General features: G+C 44.8%; 1 protein-coding gene and 2 long non-coding RNA genes across 4 annotated transcripts; 1 reads left to right on the forward strand and 2 right to left on the reverse strand.

Moving 5' to 3' along the window:
• Positions 1 to 6390: 6390 nt before the first annotated feature.
• LOC308464775 (uncharacterized protein) lies at positions 6391 to 8984 on the reverse strand (the record flags this gene model as incomplete). Its single annotated transcript, XM_080984364.1, has 2 exons — positions 6391 to 7930; positions 8048 to 8984. 2 exons carry the CDS (start codon positions 8982 to 8984, stop codon positions 6735 to 6737), a joined length of 2133 nt encoding a protein of 710 aa, XP_080840490.1. The 3' UTR covers positions 6391 to 6734.
• Positions 8985 to 9005: 21 nt separating this feature from the next.
• Positions 9006 to 15927, reverse strand: LOC308465190. 2 transcript variants are annotated; one of them, XR_013980334.1, is made up of 4 exons: positions 15767 to 15927; positions 11220 to 11362; positions 10010 to 10105; positions 9006 to 9047 (listed from the first exon to the last, which is right to left on the reverse strand). It is a non-coding gene; the product is annotated as an uncharacterized lncRNA (long non-coding RNA). The 2 variants fall into 2 exon arrangements; XR_013980335.1 differs by lacking the exon at positions 15767 to 15927 and adding an exon at positions 12843 to 12856.
• On the forward strand, positions 12862 to 16036 carry LOC308465212. The gene is made up of 3 exons (XR_013980357.1): positions 12862 to 13074; positions 13567 to 13697; positions 15923 to 16036. It is a non-coding gene; the product is annotated as an uncharacterized lncRNA (long non-coding RNA).
• Positions 16037 to 17586: the final 1550 nt, after the last annotated feature.

Consider the following 17586-nt stretch of genomic DNA (forward strand, 5'->3'; position numbering starts at 1 on the left):
ATTGGTCATGCAAGAAGCAAACAACAGTTAGTTTAAGTACTTGTGAAGCCGAACTGAATGCACTATCGTATTCACTTAAGGATTGTGAATGGTTAATACAATTGTGCAAAGATATGAAAATTCCTGTCAAATGTCCAATCCAGGTTTACCAGGACAACAAAGCATGTTTGGCTTTGCTGAAGTCTGAAGGTTGTAAGCAAAGCACGAAGCACTTGCAATTAAAGTTGCAGCATGCTAGGGAATGTATTCAGAAGGGACTCGTAACGGTGTCCTATATGCCAGGTAATGAAATTCCTGCTGATGTATTGTCCAAGATTGTATCAAGGGATCAACACTGTACCTATGTGCAGAAGTTGGGTTTGTACTGATATTGTACGAACACGCTGCCCAGTGATGTTCACAGAAAGGGGGAGGATGTTGGTTTCTGCTTTCCTTCACTGTGCAGCGAAAGGGCTTGTCACGAGACAGGTGTTTACATTCCACAGTCTGTACTGTTGGAGTTTCTCACGGGAAAGGGAGACTGGATGTGACGTACACTGGTTTCCTGTTTTTCACTTTGTGATTCTCTCCGAGCTGTCGAGGAGAGAGGATGCATTTTCTGCTCCGGCAGAGGCAAGATGTCTTTCTGTAATATACCAGCTTTGAACTGTAAATAAAGCAATATAGAGTATGCAGCACGTACTCCTCATCCTTCCGCTGGGCACGAGACTCTGCTTTAAACTAACAGTTCTTTGGTTTGCCACACGAGGCAGCGACACACAGAGAGGGGTGAGGTGGGGGGAGATTAATGCATCTCTATATGTATCTGAAACAACACTACCCAGCACTACCCAAGCATCTTCATTGTTAGAGGAACCCAAAGGTCTGGATGAGTGCCCAAGAAACTTTAGAAGAAAAAGGGGGGACCCAAAGAAACCCCCCAGAAAAAATACATTTAAAAAAATGCAGTGAGGATTGAGAATGCCCTGCAGGTATGAATACTATCAGTCGAAGTGTGAGAGAGAAAAGAAATAATGGCTAGATGGAAGAAGAAAATGGAATTTCCTGCATGAGATCATGGCTGGCAGGCATCTTGAACAGGAATGATCCACAGAGCAAGTTTTGTTGCTGTTCCTACTGTAGCAGGAACCCCCCACCCCAATCATTCAGTTTGTACAAACTTCACACACTCACACTCACACACTACATATGCCACACTTCTGTTATAAATTCATAGAAAAATCAACCATACATCGGATTTGCACTGTTCCATTTTTATTTTACTCCATATGACAAGGACTATCAAAGGGGGGTGGCTTGGTTCTGGTCAGCCATAATCCCTTCACCATCCCAGCACATCCACAGGAGCCCTGCCCAGTTGCTATGCCAACCCTGATGGTCCTAGACAGAAGACCATCAAGATCACAAAGAACTTGCATATGGGAGTGGATTCAGCATGGACTGAAACAAAGGACAATGATCAGATCTTCCCTCTGGGGGCAGGAAACTGCCAACTTCCCTTTGTCTCCTGGAAGTGACTCATGGGCAGGGGGAAAGGAGGAACCAGCGAGGTGACAGAACACTCAGGTTACCACCACAACTCCTCCCTCAACCCCTCCTTTCTGTAATGTATGCATGATGTCAACCCCTCCTTTCTGTAATGTATACATGATGTTTCTGGGGGTGGGCTTGACCTAGAGGATGGCAATTTCAAAAGTTTTTATAAGGTCTTGCACACGATCTTTCTGGGTCTTTCCTCTCTCTCGCGAGTGAGGGGAACACCCTGTTGCAACAGTTCAATAAAGGCCAAGCCTACAGGCTGCTGTTTTGCTCCAAGTTATCCTGGTTGGTGTCTTTATTTTGTCCAAGGGAGCCCTCGGATTTTTCCGGTAACAGTACCAGGGTTGGAGGACATTTTTTGAAGCAACCAGATCAAGTCTGTCAGTCCTGGGTTTGTACAGTGGTACCTCGGGTTAAGTACTTAATTCGTCCTGGAGGTCCGTACTTAACCTGAAACTGTTCTTAACCTCAAGCACTACTTTAGCCAATGGGGCCTCCTGCTGCTGCTGCGCCACCGGAGCACGATTTCTGTTCTCAACCTGAAGCAAAGTTCTTAACCTGGAGCACTATTTCTGGGTTAGTGGAGTCTGTAACCTGAAGTGTATGTAACCTGAAGCGTATGTAACCTGAGGTACCACTGTACATGGATCAGAAGCTTCATATTAACTGGGTTCAACACTTTTCTGAGGCCCCATCCTGAGAGCAGTAGCATGTTCAGAGTGATGAGAGTCATTAGGAGGCCCCTGTTTGCCTCACGGAACTATGATTCCCAGAGCTCCTGGGAAGATGGATTGATAGTTAAACCACTCTGCCAATGCTAGTCCTATGAGGGGAGCAGGGATCTCCCAATGGCAAACTGCGGCTCCCAAGATTCTTTGGTAGAAGGCATGACTGTTTAAAGTGGTATGATATAGTGCAGGTGGGCAACTGAATTTTAGGACTGGAGATTCATTTCAAACAACTGCCTGCGGAAATGCATGTTTTACACAGAAATTGTTGGCAAAAATGCTTATTATGGGAACATGTACAAAATCATACAAAAATGAGTCTTTTAGGGTAAGGTGCATACAGTTGAAATGAATGTTTATATATACAGAAAGTGGGATTGATTGATTGAGTGATTGGATGGAATGGTTTATGAGTGAACATATCTGAGATTAACATTTCCTGCTTTTTTTTTTGCTCTTTGTACAGAGATTTGCATAAAGAGTTAATCTTCCCACTGTAATGGTTTCATTTGGAGCATACATCTATGGGAAGCTGTCTGGTTTTCATAAACTCGAATTGGATAATTAATTTATTTCGACAGCAGTCTTTCACAGTAACTTCAGTATCCTGGATTCCTAAAGAGGTTTGCTAGCAGCAGGTTTTAATTGAAGTACTATTACTGTGTGAAATGTTGCCTCCTTGGCCACACCCATCTAATAGCATGATTACTTGGATCCATCCTTCAGACCGGAGCCTTAATCCCCCTGTCCACGCAGGCCAACTTTAGCAGGTGGGTGTGGCTGCTGCCATGAAGCTACAGGGGCTATCACTCAGGGTTAGATCATTTGCTTTCCATGCAGAACATCCTGAGTTCAGTTCTGGGGAAACAGTCCTGTCTGCAAACCTGGAAAACCAGGCCATGAATATTGGAAGACACAAGAGCTACCCACACTGGAGGAATGGCAGATGAAATTGATGGACTATATGGAATTGGCGGAAATGACTGGCAGAATCCATGACCAGGGAGAAGAGTCGGTGTAAGAAGATTGGAAGAAATTCAAAGATTACTTACAGAAATATTGCAAAATTAAAGAATGTTAGAGTGATGATGGATCGAAATTAAGTGGCTTCTAGCTGTACAGGTTTTAAAGTTATATATAGATCAAGATTAAGGATTAGGATTAAAAAGGTTAAAAGAATGGAAAATTGGTTTTTAATAGGTAAAAATTTAATGTTATATTATATTAAGATTAAGGATTGGGATTAAAAAGGAGGGAAAGGAATTGCTGGACAAGCAAACTGAATTGGAATACAAAAGAGGGAGGTATGAGGAGGTCTGGGAAATAAGTAAATGTAAAAGTAGTGATGAAAAGATGGAATTGTTTTTAACTGTTTTTTCTTTTTTCTTTTTGTATTTTGTATTGTGTATTTTTCTTTTTCTTTTTAAATTCTTTTTTTTTATTAATGTGTCTCTTTTCATGTGAAACTTTAATAAATATCATTTAAAAAAAAGAAAGAAAACCAGGCCATGAGGACAGTACTGAGCTTGATGGACCAAGGGCATGACTCAGTATACCACAGCTTCTTTTGTTCCAAAAGCCTTGCTGTTGGTGCCAAGCAACCAATCAGCAGTTACAGAACAGTTGTTAAAGTTTGTTGGGTCGTATATCTTTTGACCCACTGAGTCTGCTGCAACGGCCCTGCAATAAATTTGATTTATTGCCACTCCGACAAACTTCCAATGGCGCCCACATGCTTCCACTCCACGCACTGCCACTCTTCTCAGCTGCCGGATAATTGCAGAGTTCACACGCAGCATAAAATGGCTTGTCTGTGTCTACGTGGTGTCCTCAATAATTAAGCTCGACACCAGGGCTTCTAATCTAAAACTCTTTATTTAGACGCATTCAAAACAGAAAAGAAAACCTGCAGAATCTAGCTGCATGTTCGCAGCTCTCTGCTTCTTAACAAAAACCGTAACGACCTTGCTGTGGATGCAACTGGTTTTCATTGACTGTGCTGATGAGCTGATCAGCATTGGCGGCAAACTCCACTTGGCTGCAGTAGTAAGTGCCCAGGAGCTTGCTATTGACACCTGTCATCTGGTTGGTGCTGTCAGAGAGCCCTGCTTTTGAAGCAAGCTCAGGGAGCTCATGTGAAGACTCCTGATTATTCCTTGGCAGCCATGTCTTTCCCTGTGCCACCTCTGATATCACATATGAAGGCAGGTGTGGGTGTGACTTAGAGATAATAATAATAATAATAATAATAATAATAATAATGGACGCGGGTGGCGCTGTGGGTAAAACCTCAGCGCCTAGGACTTGCCGATCGCATGGTCGGCGGTTCGAATCCCCGCGGCGGAGTGAGCTCCCGTCGTTCGGTCCCAGCTCCTGCCCACCTAGCAGTTCAAAAGCACCCTTAAGTGCAAGTAGATAAATAGGTACCGCTTTATAGCGGGAAGGTAAACGGCGTTTCCGTGTGCTGCTCTGGTGCCAGTTCGCCAGAGCAGCTTCGACACGCTGGCCACGTGACCCGGAAGTGTCTGCGGACAGTGCTGGCTCCCGGCCTCTAGAGTGAGATGAGCGCACAACCCTAGAGTCTGTCAAGACTGGCCCGTACGGGCAGGGGTACCTTTACCTTTACTACTACTACTCATACCCCACCCATCTGGCTGGGTTTCCCCAGCCACTCTGGGCGGCTTCCAGCAGAATATTAAAATACAATGATTCATCAAATATTAAAAGCTTCCCTAAACAGGGCCGCCTTCAGATGTCTTCTAAAAGTCAGTTGTTTATTTCTTTGACATCTGATGGGAGGGTGTTCCACAGGGTGGGCACCACTACAGAGAAGGCCCTCTGCCTGGTTCCCTGTAACCTCACTTCTCTCAGTGAGGGAACCACCAGAAGGCCCTCGGCGCTGGATCTCGGTGTCCGGGCTGAACGATGGGGGTGGAAATGCTCCTTCAGGTATACTGGGCCGAGGCCATTTAGGGCTTTAAAGGTCATACCAACACTTTGAATTGTGCCTGGAAATGTACTGGGAGCCAATGTAGGTCTTTCAGAACCGGTGTTATGTGGTATCGGCAGCCACTCCCAGTCACCATTCTAGCTGCCGTATTCTGGATTAATTGTAGTTTCCCAGTCACCTTCAGGTAGCCCCACGTAGAGCACATTGCAGTAGTCCAAGCGGGAGATAACTAGAGCATGCACCACTCTGGTGAGACAGTCCGTGGGCAGGTAGGGTCTCAGCCTGCGTAACAGATGAAGCTGGTAGACAGCTGCCGTTCCCCACAGGCCAAACTGGGACCTATACCACATCCAACCCATACATCCGGGGGGAATTTCCCAAAGGCGGTGCTTTGTCCTGGATGTTAGGCAAGTCAATCAAAAAATCACAGGTTTGGGGTGTCCTTGCTTTTACTTTTTGAAATATGGCAACACTAATATAATGTTAGGTGGCTGACTGTGGCTAGGGCAATATCTGAAGAGCCCTTTCTGTTGTAGGCAGTTGTGCTGACACAGGAAACATGCACTACAGTCTCAGGAATCAACCATCTCCATTTGCTGAATGTGCCGGATAGGTGAAAGGCTCATAGTCATAATTAACCAACTAAAGTTCTATTGCCTTATGGTGAGAACCAGAGAGGGCATCAACTAAATAATGTGTTCATTGAGAAATTGAGTCTTTTTGTGACATCCTGGAGTAATAAGGATAATGTAAGCCCATTTGTGTCTGTTAGAACATTGTGACAGTAATCTTTAGGACTGATTCTGCTTTGGAAATGTGTTTGTCTAAATATGTTCCTATAAATGTTGTTCTAGATAATCCCTTCTACTTTTATTTTATTTTATTTTGCATCTGTTATTATTCAGTCTGTTAGCTTTTATTATAAATAAATATATGAAATGAAATAAATTTTCCTGTCACAATGGATATATGTGACTTCCTGGTTCAGAGGTGGTTTCAACAGATGTCAAGAAACAAGAACAGGGGACAGCTGGTCTCTGTGTGCCTTCCCTATGGGCTTCCCAGAGGCATCTGATTGGCCACTGAAGGGAACAGGTTGTCTGGACAGTTGGGCCTTTGCTCTGATCTAGCAGGGCTCTTCTTACACAGAAAGAAGGAAAAACTCAATAGTGGTTATTTTAGTTCTCAAGAAAGCTTTATTATCTCCCATGCAGTAGTGGAGACTGAAACAGGAAACTGTAGGGGCATACTGTCAATACCGCTTCAGCATAAATAAACATTTCTTTCTTTCTTGGACAATAAAACATTGAATATGCAATAACAAACCAACAAAATGAAATGCAGAAGATACAAGCAAGGGATTGTGACTGAGACTGAGGAGAAGGCATGCAACGTGCAAAGCTGTTCCACATTAAGGTGGGATTTCACATCAAGGAGAAATAAACTGGCACTTCGGTCTCATATTCCTTCCGGAAGAACACATTGTTGTAGAATGAAGCAAAGGACGTGGAAGCCTTTTACTTGTGGCTGGGTGGCCATTGGGAAGATTGCTTGGTCTGGGATAGGCCAGGTGGGAGGCAAACAGGTTGCTTTGTCTGCATGGAGCCCCCACTGGAACCTCCTCCAATGCAGCAGCCAGAACCTTGGCCACCTCCTCCACTACTGCCTCCTGATACAATAATGGTCTGACCACCTGAACCACCACCAGATCCTCCTCCAATGCAGCAGCCAGAGCTCTGGCCACCAGAGCCACCACCTCCTCCAATGTAGCCGCCAGAGCTCTGGCCGCCACCACCGCCACTACTTCCACCACATGGGACTATGACGGTCTGGCCACCTGAGCCACCACCACCACCAGAACCTCCTCCAATGCAGCCACCAGAGCTCTGGCCACCTGAGCCTCCTCCAATGTAGCCGCCAGAGCTCTGGCCGCCACCGCCACCACTACTTCCACCACATGGGACTATGATGGTCTGGCCACCTGAGCCACCACCACCACCACCAGAGCCTCCTCCAATGCAGCCACCAGAGCTCTGGCCACCTGAGCCACCACCACCTCCTCCAATGTAGCCGCCAGAGCTCTGGCCGCCGCCGCCGCCGCCACTACTTCCACCACATGGGACTATGATGGTCTGGCCACCTGAGCCACCACCACCACCAGAACCTCCTCCAATGCAGCCACCAGAGCTCTGGCCACCTGAGCCACCACTACCTCCTCCAATGTAGCCGCCAGAGCTCTGGCCACCACCACCGCCACTACTTCCACCACATGGGACTATGATGGTCTGGCCACCTGAGCCACCACCAGAGCCTCCTCCAATGCAGCCACCAGAGCTCTGGCCACCTGAGCCACCACCACCTCCTCCAATGTAGCCGCCAGAGCTCTGGCCGCCACCGCCGCCACTACTTCCACCACATGGGACTATGGTGATCTGGCCACCTGAGCCACCACCACCAGAACCTCCTCCAATGCTGCTGCCAGAGCTCTGGCCACCACAACCAATAGATTGACCACCCATTCCACCACCACCACCAGACCCTCCTCCCATGCTCTGGCCACCACTGCCCTGGCCACCACTGCCCTGGCCACCCCCTGATCCTATAATCTTAACTCCACCAGAGCTTCCACCTCCTCCTCCTCCTCCTCCTCCCCCTCCACCACCAGATCCCCCACCGATAATCTTAATTCCCCCAGAACTTCCTCCTCCTCCTCCTCCCCCTCCACCACCAGATCCCCCACCTATAATCTTAACTCCACCAGAACTTCCTCCTCCTCCCCCTCCACCACCAGATCCCCCACCAATAATCTTAACTCCACCAGAGCTTCCACCTCCTCCACCTCCTCCTCCACCACCACCACCAGATCCCCCACCTATGATCTTAATTCCCCCAGAACTTCCACCTCCTCCTCCACCACCACCACCAGATCCCCCACCGATAATCTTAACTCCACCAGAGCTTCCACCTCCTCCACCTCCTCCTCCTCCACCACCACCAGATCCCCCACCGATAATCTTAACTCCACCAGAGCTTCCACCTCCTCCACCTCCTCCTCCACCACCACCACCAGATCCCCCACCTATAATCTTAATTCCCCCAGAACTTCCACCTCCTCCTCCTCCACCACCACCCGATCCCCCACCGATAATCTTAATTCCCCCAGAACTTCCTCCTCCTCCTCCTCCTCCTCCTCCTCCTCCTCCCCCTCCACCACCAGATCCCCCACCTATAACCTTAATTCCACCGGAGCTTCCACCTCCTCCTCCCCCTCCCCCTCCACCGCCAGATCCCCCACCAATAATTTTAACACCTCCTGATCCTCCTCCACCCCCACTGCTACCCCCTCCACAGCATATCCCTCCTCCACCACCAGATCCGCCGCTCATGTATGGGATCTTCTGCTGGCTCATTCCACCCCCCTGTCCCCCACCAGATCCTCCTCCAATGCAGCATCCTGAAGACTGTCCACCAATGCTGCCTCCTCCACCACTTGATCCTCCTCCACAGCAGCCTTGTCCGCCTCCGCCTCCGCCACCTGAGACAATGATGATCTTCTGGCCGCCTCCACCACCGCTGCTGCCTCCTCCACCACCGCCTCCGCCACAACAGCAACAGCAGCCTGATGACCCTCCTTGGCCTTGATAGCTGATGGAACCTCCTCCACTACTTCCACAGCATGAGCTGCCACCTCCACCGCCGCCGCCACCTCCTCCACCTCCTCCTCCACAGCAGGAGCCACCACCCTGCTTCTGCTGCATAGAACTCATCTTCCTATGTTGGTGTGGAGCGTGTTCTTTCTCCTGTTTTGTTTCCCTTCTGGTGGTTTAGCTCTGGAAGATAAGTAAGACAAAATCAGCCTTTCATGCACCAACAACCTTCCAAGGGTTCACATGGCAATGGGAAGAAGAGTCAGGAGCAAAAGTGGGAGGGGCAGCAAAGACAAATTTCACCTTTGTGCAGTAGGCTGGTTTCTGCACACACTCCCAAACCACTCCCTGTTCTCCATTCAGGCACACAAGAAGCATCCCCAGAGCTCAAGGAGACTTTTCATCCAGACAGCAACAGGGAGCATATGATGGAGGTAATGGCATTGTAATATGGCAAAGCCAATTGTATCCGAGATTTTGTACCGAAATCTCAAAGGGGCATGCAAATCCAAACAAAAAGGAATCAATGTAAGAAATGCAATATGAATTCCAGTGTCAAAACCGAACTGCTTCTGCGAATTGATTACTGATTCACTTATTGAAAATGAAATGTCTAGACAGTGGTACTTCTGGTTAAGAACTGGTTCCGGAGGTCCGTTCTTAACCAAAACTGTTCTTAACCTGAGGTACCACTTTAGCTAATGGGGCCTCCCACTGCCACCGTGCCACCAGAGCATGATTTCTGTTCTCTTCCTGAAGCAAAGTTCTTAACCTGAGGTACTATTTCTGGGTTAGCAGTCTGTAACCTGAAGTACCTGTAACCTGAGGTACCATTGTACAGAGTTATGGCGGCAACCTCTAAATGGAGCATTGAATTTGGTTTCAAAATCAAATCTGTGGTGCATCTGTGTCTATTTGCTAACCCTATCCATAACTGCTTCTTTACTTTGCACTAGAAATATATTATCATATATAAATTTCTCTTAAGCAGTCGTTGATTGCATCAAAACCCATTCTCTAAAACATCCTCTTGCACAACCAGAAGCTATCGTTTTATAATTAGTTCATCTTCCATTTTCAACTCCAGCTGAATGACTTAGTTCTGTTATCGGTCAAATGCATGCAAGCATACGGACTTGACTTACCCTCTCCAGCAACAGGAACCAGCCGAGAAGTTGAAAGTGAGTGAATGAAGACATCATTGGGTCCAGATAACTTTTTATACCATCTCAAGGCCTCTCCTACGGGATATGATACACCCCTGGGCATGATGACTTGCATATTTACTCCCTGCCTAATGACTGGACTTTCTAGTCTTAGATGCATAACAAAGGCAAGAGATTGACGTCTGTCATTGCTATAATTGTTGATAAATAAACATGATTAATTAATCATGAGCTCCACCTAATTCCTTGGCTAAATGCAGCCTGTTTGAGGCAGTGAAAGAGTCCTTGCAGGTGTGCCAGAAATGTGTAAACCCAGTCTCCTTATTTCCATAATAACAACAACAATAATTTTATTACTTAAATGCCACCCATGTGACTAGGTTGCCCCAGTCACTTTGGGCGGCTCCCAACAGAATATTGCTACTAGAATTGAGCAAAATATGGTTTCTCTTTCTCTTTCTCTTTATTTATTTGCCAAAAGATATAAAAAGGTTTATATCCAATACACCAGAATAAAATAAATAATTTTAAAATCTAAAATGGAACAGGAGCAAAGAAAAGGGAGAGGGGAAGAGGAGGGGGAAGAAAAGAAAGAAAAATGAAAAAAGAGAGAAAAGAAAGGAAATAGAAAAAAGATTTTAAAAGTCGGCTAAATTTAATATTCACTCATTGACACCCAACTGTTCTATTTTCTATAAGCCAATATTTTTTTAATCTTCAAATCCAAATATTACAAGTTCATTTTCTCTTTCATGCATAAAGTCCATAAGAAATTTCCAATTCTTAAACGTAAAGGGACCCCTGACCATTAGGTCCAGGGGTTGCGGCGCTCATCTCGCTTTATTGGCTGAGGGAGCCAGCGTACAGCTTCCGGGTCATGTGGCCAGCATGACTAAGCCACTTCTGGCGAATCAGAGCAGTGCACAGAAACACCATTTACCTTCCCACCTGAGTGGTACCTATTTATCTACTTGCACTTTGACATGCTTTCGAACTGCTAGGTTGGCAGGAGCAGGGACCAAACAATGGGAGCTCACCTCGTTGCGGGGATTTGGACCACCGACCTTCTGATCGGCAAGTCCTAGCCTCAGTGGTTTAACCCACAGCACCACCCGCGTCCCTCCTTCCAATTCTTAATAAAGGTCAATAATGATTTTTCTCAAATTACGCATTAACTTTGCCATCTCACCTAAGTCCAATAATTTTATCAGTCATTCTTCCGTAGTAGGTAGAACTGTGTCTTTCCAACTTTGTGAGTACAACAATCTTGCTGATGTAATCATATATTGGAATAATCTTCCATAAACCTTTCCAATCATGTATCCATTAATCCTAAAAGAAAAAGGTTCTGGCTTCAATTGGATATTAATCTTTAAAAATCTTCTCTTTCAATGTATGTATTTGTATTTTTAGCCTTTTCACATGCCCACTAAGCACGATCAAATGTCTCCTCATGTTCTTGGCACTTCCAGAAAATACCTGAAACACTTTTGCATATTCTAAACAATTTCTCAGGAGTTAAATAAAAATGATGCATCATTTTATAAAAGTTCTCTTTGACATTATAACACAACGTAAATTTTAACCCTTTAGTCCGCATATACTCCCCCTGTTCCATCTGTATATTATAACAAAAATATTTTGCCCAATTAATAATACCTTCTTTAACTTGTTCTTCTTCGGCTTTGAATTTCAACAAAAGTTTATACATCTTTGCAGCAAGATGTTCATCTTCTGCTCTCAGTTAAGTTTCAAAGCCTGTCTTTCCTTGTTCTATATCTATACCAAATGTGTTTTAATCCAATTTAAACCTCTCTGCTAATGGCATATAAGAAAATCACCGAAAATTATAACCTTCCTCTATTAGCTGTTGTCTTCTTTTAATTTTATAATCTCCTTGATGCAATTTTTAAAAATTCTTGGCACGTTGTACATTTCTCTTTGCATTTTATCTCTTTTCTGTAGGAAGCTTCTTGTGATAAGATCCATAACGGTGTCTTTGGGCAGAATCCAGGTTTGTATTCATTCCAAATTATTAATATGGCACATATAGTAAAGTGATTTTTAAAGTCCACTTTAACTTTGTGGTGCCATAAATATCCACGCCATCCAAACTTTAGGTCATGTCCCTATGTTTCCAGGAGTCTCTTATTTCTCAATCTCATCCAGTCCTGCATCCACACTAAAAACAGGCTGCAAAATACAGTTTAAGGTTTGGTACACCAATCCTCCCTTTTCCTTTGCATCTTCTAATATTTTAAAACATGGTGTCGTTCCACCCCCCCTCCAAACCTTGATAAGTCTTTTTGCCATTGTTTGAATGGTATTGTAAGTCATTAGCTGTAATGGAACAAAAACATCATTCTGTGCAATATAGTCATCTTTATCACAAAAATTCTACCCACCAAGGACAATATTAATTTTTCCCAACTTAACATATCTTTTTAATTTCCATCCATGTCTTAACATAATTATTTTGAAACAACATACAATTTGTATTTGTCATGGTAATACCCAAATACTTTACTTTGTTCCAATTTGAAATTCAGTTTTCTCCATTAAAGTCTTTTGATCTTCTGTTGTCATATGTTGTATTCTTGGGTTTTTTGATGATTAACCTTAAAACCTGCTAGCATGCCAAATTCATTTAAATTAGCAGAGTACAATTATTCCCACTTTTTTCTTTCTTTCATGAACAGGACTTTGTTACTTAACTGATTTGTATCTATATTTGTTACTTTGCTCATTTGTATCTCTATTCATTTTAAATTCCTTTTCACCTGTTCTTATAATTGTTTATATACAGTCATACCTTGGAAGTTGAACGGAATCCATTCTGGAAGTCCGTTTGACTTTCAAAACGTTTGAAAACCAAAGTGCAGCTTCTGATTGGCTGCAGGTAGCTCCTGCAGCCAATCTGAAGCCACGGAAGCCCCATCGGATGTTCGGCTTCCAAAAATAGTTCACAAACCAGAACAGTCACTTCCAGGTTTGCGACGTTTGGGAGCCAAAACGTTCGAGAACTAAGCTGTTCAGAAACCAAGGTAAACGACTGTATATTATAAAATAGAACATATTTTAAAAATAAGTTTTCTGACTTTAAGGGATTTCCCCCTTCCAACCACCACTACCTTCAACTGATAACCAACATGGTTGAACACTTGGATGTACACTGTACCTGATGTACACTTTCCGGTAAGAAAATGGCTGCAGATATCATCATGAATTTATATTGTGCCATCTATGCACATCAAACCTTAACTTCCAGAAGTACAGTGGAATATAGCATATGTTTAGTGCTCATTTCCAGTGTCCGGGGGGGGGGGTGTTTGCAAATATGGAAATGAGCGCTAAGCTGTGGATCACGAGACTGAGATCAAACCAAGAACCCCTTGCCGTTTCGTAGCTATATATGTATATTACTTGACCAAAGGCCAGCCAAGTGCGTAGCGGAACCTTTGGAGATGATGGCTGGTATTTCCTTATAACTGCTATTAACGGAAAGGGCCTGATCAATCTGTTCTAATTCCTTCCAGGCGATATAATTGACTAATAAGAACCAACTAAGAATTCATTTCCACAAATTAAAGGAAGACAGTTCAATTATCATCCCCGTCAAAGTTTGTAAAGTACAGCTTGGGACAGAGAGAGAAAGAGGTTGATAAAGGTCAGGACATTAATTAGCCTTATTTTGCCTTTGCTGCATGCTGGTGTTTGTTTGTGGATTAGGAAATATAGACCAAGGCATTCTTAATCAAGCTCACAAGTAGGTGGCTGGGATGGATGGAAGATTGAGGAGAAGATTCCTGTGCAGCTGTTGGGTGTGTGGCCACAGATCAGCACCTAGAATGAGTCATAGAATGAGGGTCATCTAATCCAACCCCTTGCAATGCAGGAATCTCAACTAAAGCTTCCATGCCAGATGGCTACCCAATCTCTGCTTAAAAACCACCAGTGAAGAACAGGCCACCACCTTCCGATGGAGTCTGTTACCACCCAAAAGTTATTCCTGATGTTTAGTCAGAACCGCCTTTCTTGTAACTTGAATGCACTGATCTGAGTCCTACCCTCCACAGTAGGAGAAAGCAAGCTTATTCCATTGTCCATGTGCCAGCCCTTGAGATATTTGAAGATGGCTATCAAATCTCCTCTCAGACTCTTTTCCAAGCTAAACATAACCAATTCCTTCAATTGGTCCTCATAATGATTGGTTTCCAGAACGTTTATCATCTTGGTTGCCCTCCCATGCACACAGTCCAGCTTCTCAATATCCTTCTTAAATTGTGGTGCCAAGAACTGAACACAGTACTCCAGGTGTGGTCTAAACAAGGCAGAATTGAGTGGGAAGATGACTTCACTTGATCTGGACACTATATTTTTGTTAATGCAGGCTAGAATAGCATTAGGGGTTTTTTTGTTTTGGGGTTTTTTTTTTTGCTTCTACCACACACTCTTGACTCCCCTGAAGCTTTTGGATTACTAAGATCCCTTAGCACTCTAGTTGTCCCCCATTTTATATTTGTGCAGCTGGTTCTTCCTGCCTAGGTGAAGAACCTGACATTTGCCCCTATTGAAATTCATTTTTGTTAGTTTGGGCCCAGTTCTCCAATCTGTTAGGTAAAGGTAAAGGGACCCCTGACCATTAGGTCCAGTCGTGGACGACTTTGGGGTTGTGGTGCTCATCTCGCTTTATTGGCCAAGGGAGCCGGCGTACAGCTTCTGGGTCACGTGGCCAGCAAGACTAAGCCACTTCTGGCAAACCAGAGCAGCGCATGGAAACACCGTTTACCTTCCCACCAGAGTGGTACCTATTTATCTACTTGCACTTTGATGTGCTTTCGAACTGCTAGGTTGGCAGGAGCTGGGATCAAGCAATGGGAGCTCACCCCATCGCAGGGATTCAAACTGCAGACCTTCTGATCGGCAAGTCCTAGGCTCTGTGGTTTAACCCACAGCACCATCCGCGTCCCTATTGAAATTCATTTTTGTTAGTTTGGGCCCAGTTCTCCAATCTGTTAAGGTCAACTTAAATTCTGATTCTGTCTTTTCAGGCATTGGCTACCCCCCCCCTTTGATGTCATTTGCAAATTTGATGAGTATCCCCTCAGTTCCTTCATCTGAGTTATTTATAAAGATACTGAACAACTATGGGCCCAGGACAGAACCCTGTGGCACCCCACTTGTCACTTTTTTCCAGGATGGTGAGGAACCATTAGAGAACACTATTTGGGTTTGGTCAATTAATAGCTGGAAATCTACCTAACAATAACTTTGTCCAGCCCACATTTTAATGGCTTCTCAGCAAGAATAAAATGGGGCACTTTGTCAAAAGCCTTACAGTGGTACCTCGGGTTAAGAACTTAATTCGTTCTGGAGGTCCATTCTTAACCTGAAACTGTTCTTAACCTGAGGTACCACTTTAGCTAATGGGGTGTTCCACTGCCGCTGCACGATTTCTGTTCTTATCCTGAAGCAAAGTTCTTAATCCGAGGTACTATTTCTTGGTTAGTGGAGTCTGTAACCTGAAGCGTCTGTAACCTGAGGTACTACTGTACTGAAAGGAAGATAAACTATGTCAACAGCCACTATGTCAGGTATCTGAAAAAGTGTGCCTGCAGACAAAAGCTTATACCCAGAACAAACTTAGTTGGTCTCTAAGGTGCTCCTGGACATTTTTTTTTTTAAAAAAATATTTATTTATTATTTTGACTGCGTCAGACCAACACGGCTACCTACCTGAATCTATGTCAACAGCATTACTGATCCACTAAGTTTTTAACTCTATCCAAAAAGTAAATAAGTTTTTGAGAAACGTATGTTGGGTCTTAGTAATCACAACATCCTTTTCCGAGTGTTAACAGACCAACCATTTAATTATATGTTCTATGTCAGGGACGTGGCTGAATTGAATGCCTGGGAAGAGTCCTACACTGGAGATGAAGGATTGCTAGTACAAAGAGCGTCAGAGTCTGACCCTGGAGATGAAAGAATGCAGACAGAGCAGGTATGGGTGAGCTCAGCCCCCCTTCACCAAGAGTTCCCTGACTCAGCTGGAGCAGCAGACTCGGACAGCTCACAAGAAGGGGGGGGAGAGTTAGATGGCAGTGAGGGGGTTACTATGCAACCAGCAGAGAAACAGAGTGCGGAGGGTTCTTCTTTTGAAAGCGGGGGGGGGGGGAGAGAGCTGAAAGGGTTAAAATGCAATGGAAGAGGAAGGACTGGACTTTGGCACCCTTTTTGCTGTAACAGGGGTGGAGACTCAGAGTGACCAACTCGTATCAAAGTGTGGCAGGTTGGGAGCCACGCTTTGGATGTAATTTATAAATAAACTTACCATTAAACTGCCAGAGAGTCGTTAATTCTTATCTGGGCTTGCTTGCCTGCCTGAGATCATTACATTCTAGGACCTTTCCTGATATCAACGGCAACGTGTTACCTGGGTCCTCTCCCTGCCCCCTCAGATTTTAGTTGAAAGCAGTCCTGATCAAATTGCTAGAGCATATAGATAAAAGCCATACATCAGTAACTTCCTCAGCACCTTAGAGGGGAAAGACACTCATTTCCATAAAACAGGGGGAAGTGTTGTGTGAGCATGCAAAAGGCAAGCTCTCTGTACCATTTTTAAAAATTCATTTTGCATTTATATCCCACCTTTCTCTCAAAGGAGACACACATGGTTTGGGGGCTGCATCTGGGGCCCCAAACATTTTTTATCCTGCTTTATTTCCCCCTGAAAACATGCTGTTTTTTGTGGTGGCACTGGGCTCCAGATGCTGTTAGACTACAAATCCCATCACTCATAGCCATTGGCCATGCTGACGGGAACCATGGAAGCTGCAATCCAACAATACCTGAAGGTCTACAGCAGCGGTTCTCAAGCTATGGGTCCCCAGATGTTGTTGGACTACAACTCCCATCATCCTCTGGCCTTGCTAGCTAGGGCTGATGGGAGTTGTAGTTCAACAAAATCTGGGGACTCACAGCTTGAGAAAGGCTGGTCTATAGGCTTAAGATGACAAACTTACGGCTCTCTAGTTATTTATTGGACTCCAGTTCCCATCAGTCCCATTCCAGCATGGCAAATGGACAAGGGTGATGGGAGTTGGAGACTGACAACAGCTAGAGAGCTTTAGACACATCCCAAATGTAGAGGGATGTGCATGAATCTTAAGATGCCACAAAGCGGCTCCATGCAAACTGCCCATAGTTACACACCCTGCAGCTGCTGCTGTTTATTTTGAAATGCCCATTACCTGTTATAGGGCAGTGATGTAACAAGGTTCATTTCAGGCAAGCAGGCGAGACAGGAAACCTTCTGACTCATACAGTTGGCTGCAGACGCCTTTGTCAGTTTTCTTTAGATGAACCAGAAGAAAGGTTTCAGTTACGGAGCATAATGTAAGAACACTGGAAGAGACCAGCTAAATTAGCAGGAATGGTCCATGTCTCTCAGCATCCAGGTTCTCACAGTGGCCAATCAGATTCCTCTAGGGAGGCACCCTCCTTTCTATCCCCCCCCCCCAATTAGCACTGAAAAGTGGACAGTCACTGAGAGT

The sequence above is a fragment of the Podarcis pityusensis genome (assembly GCF_964106645.2).
Source record: "Podarcis pityusensis genome assembly, chromosome: 16".
Classification (NCBI taxonomy): Eukaryota; Metazoa; Chordata; class Lepidosauria; order Squamata; family Lacertidae; genus Podarcis; species Podarcis pityusensis.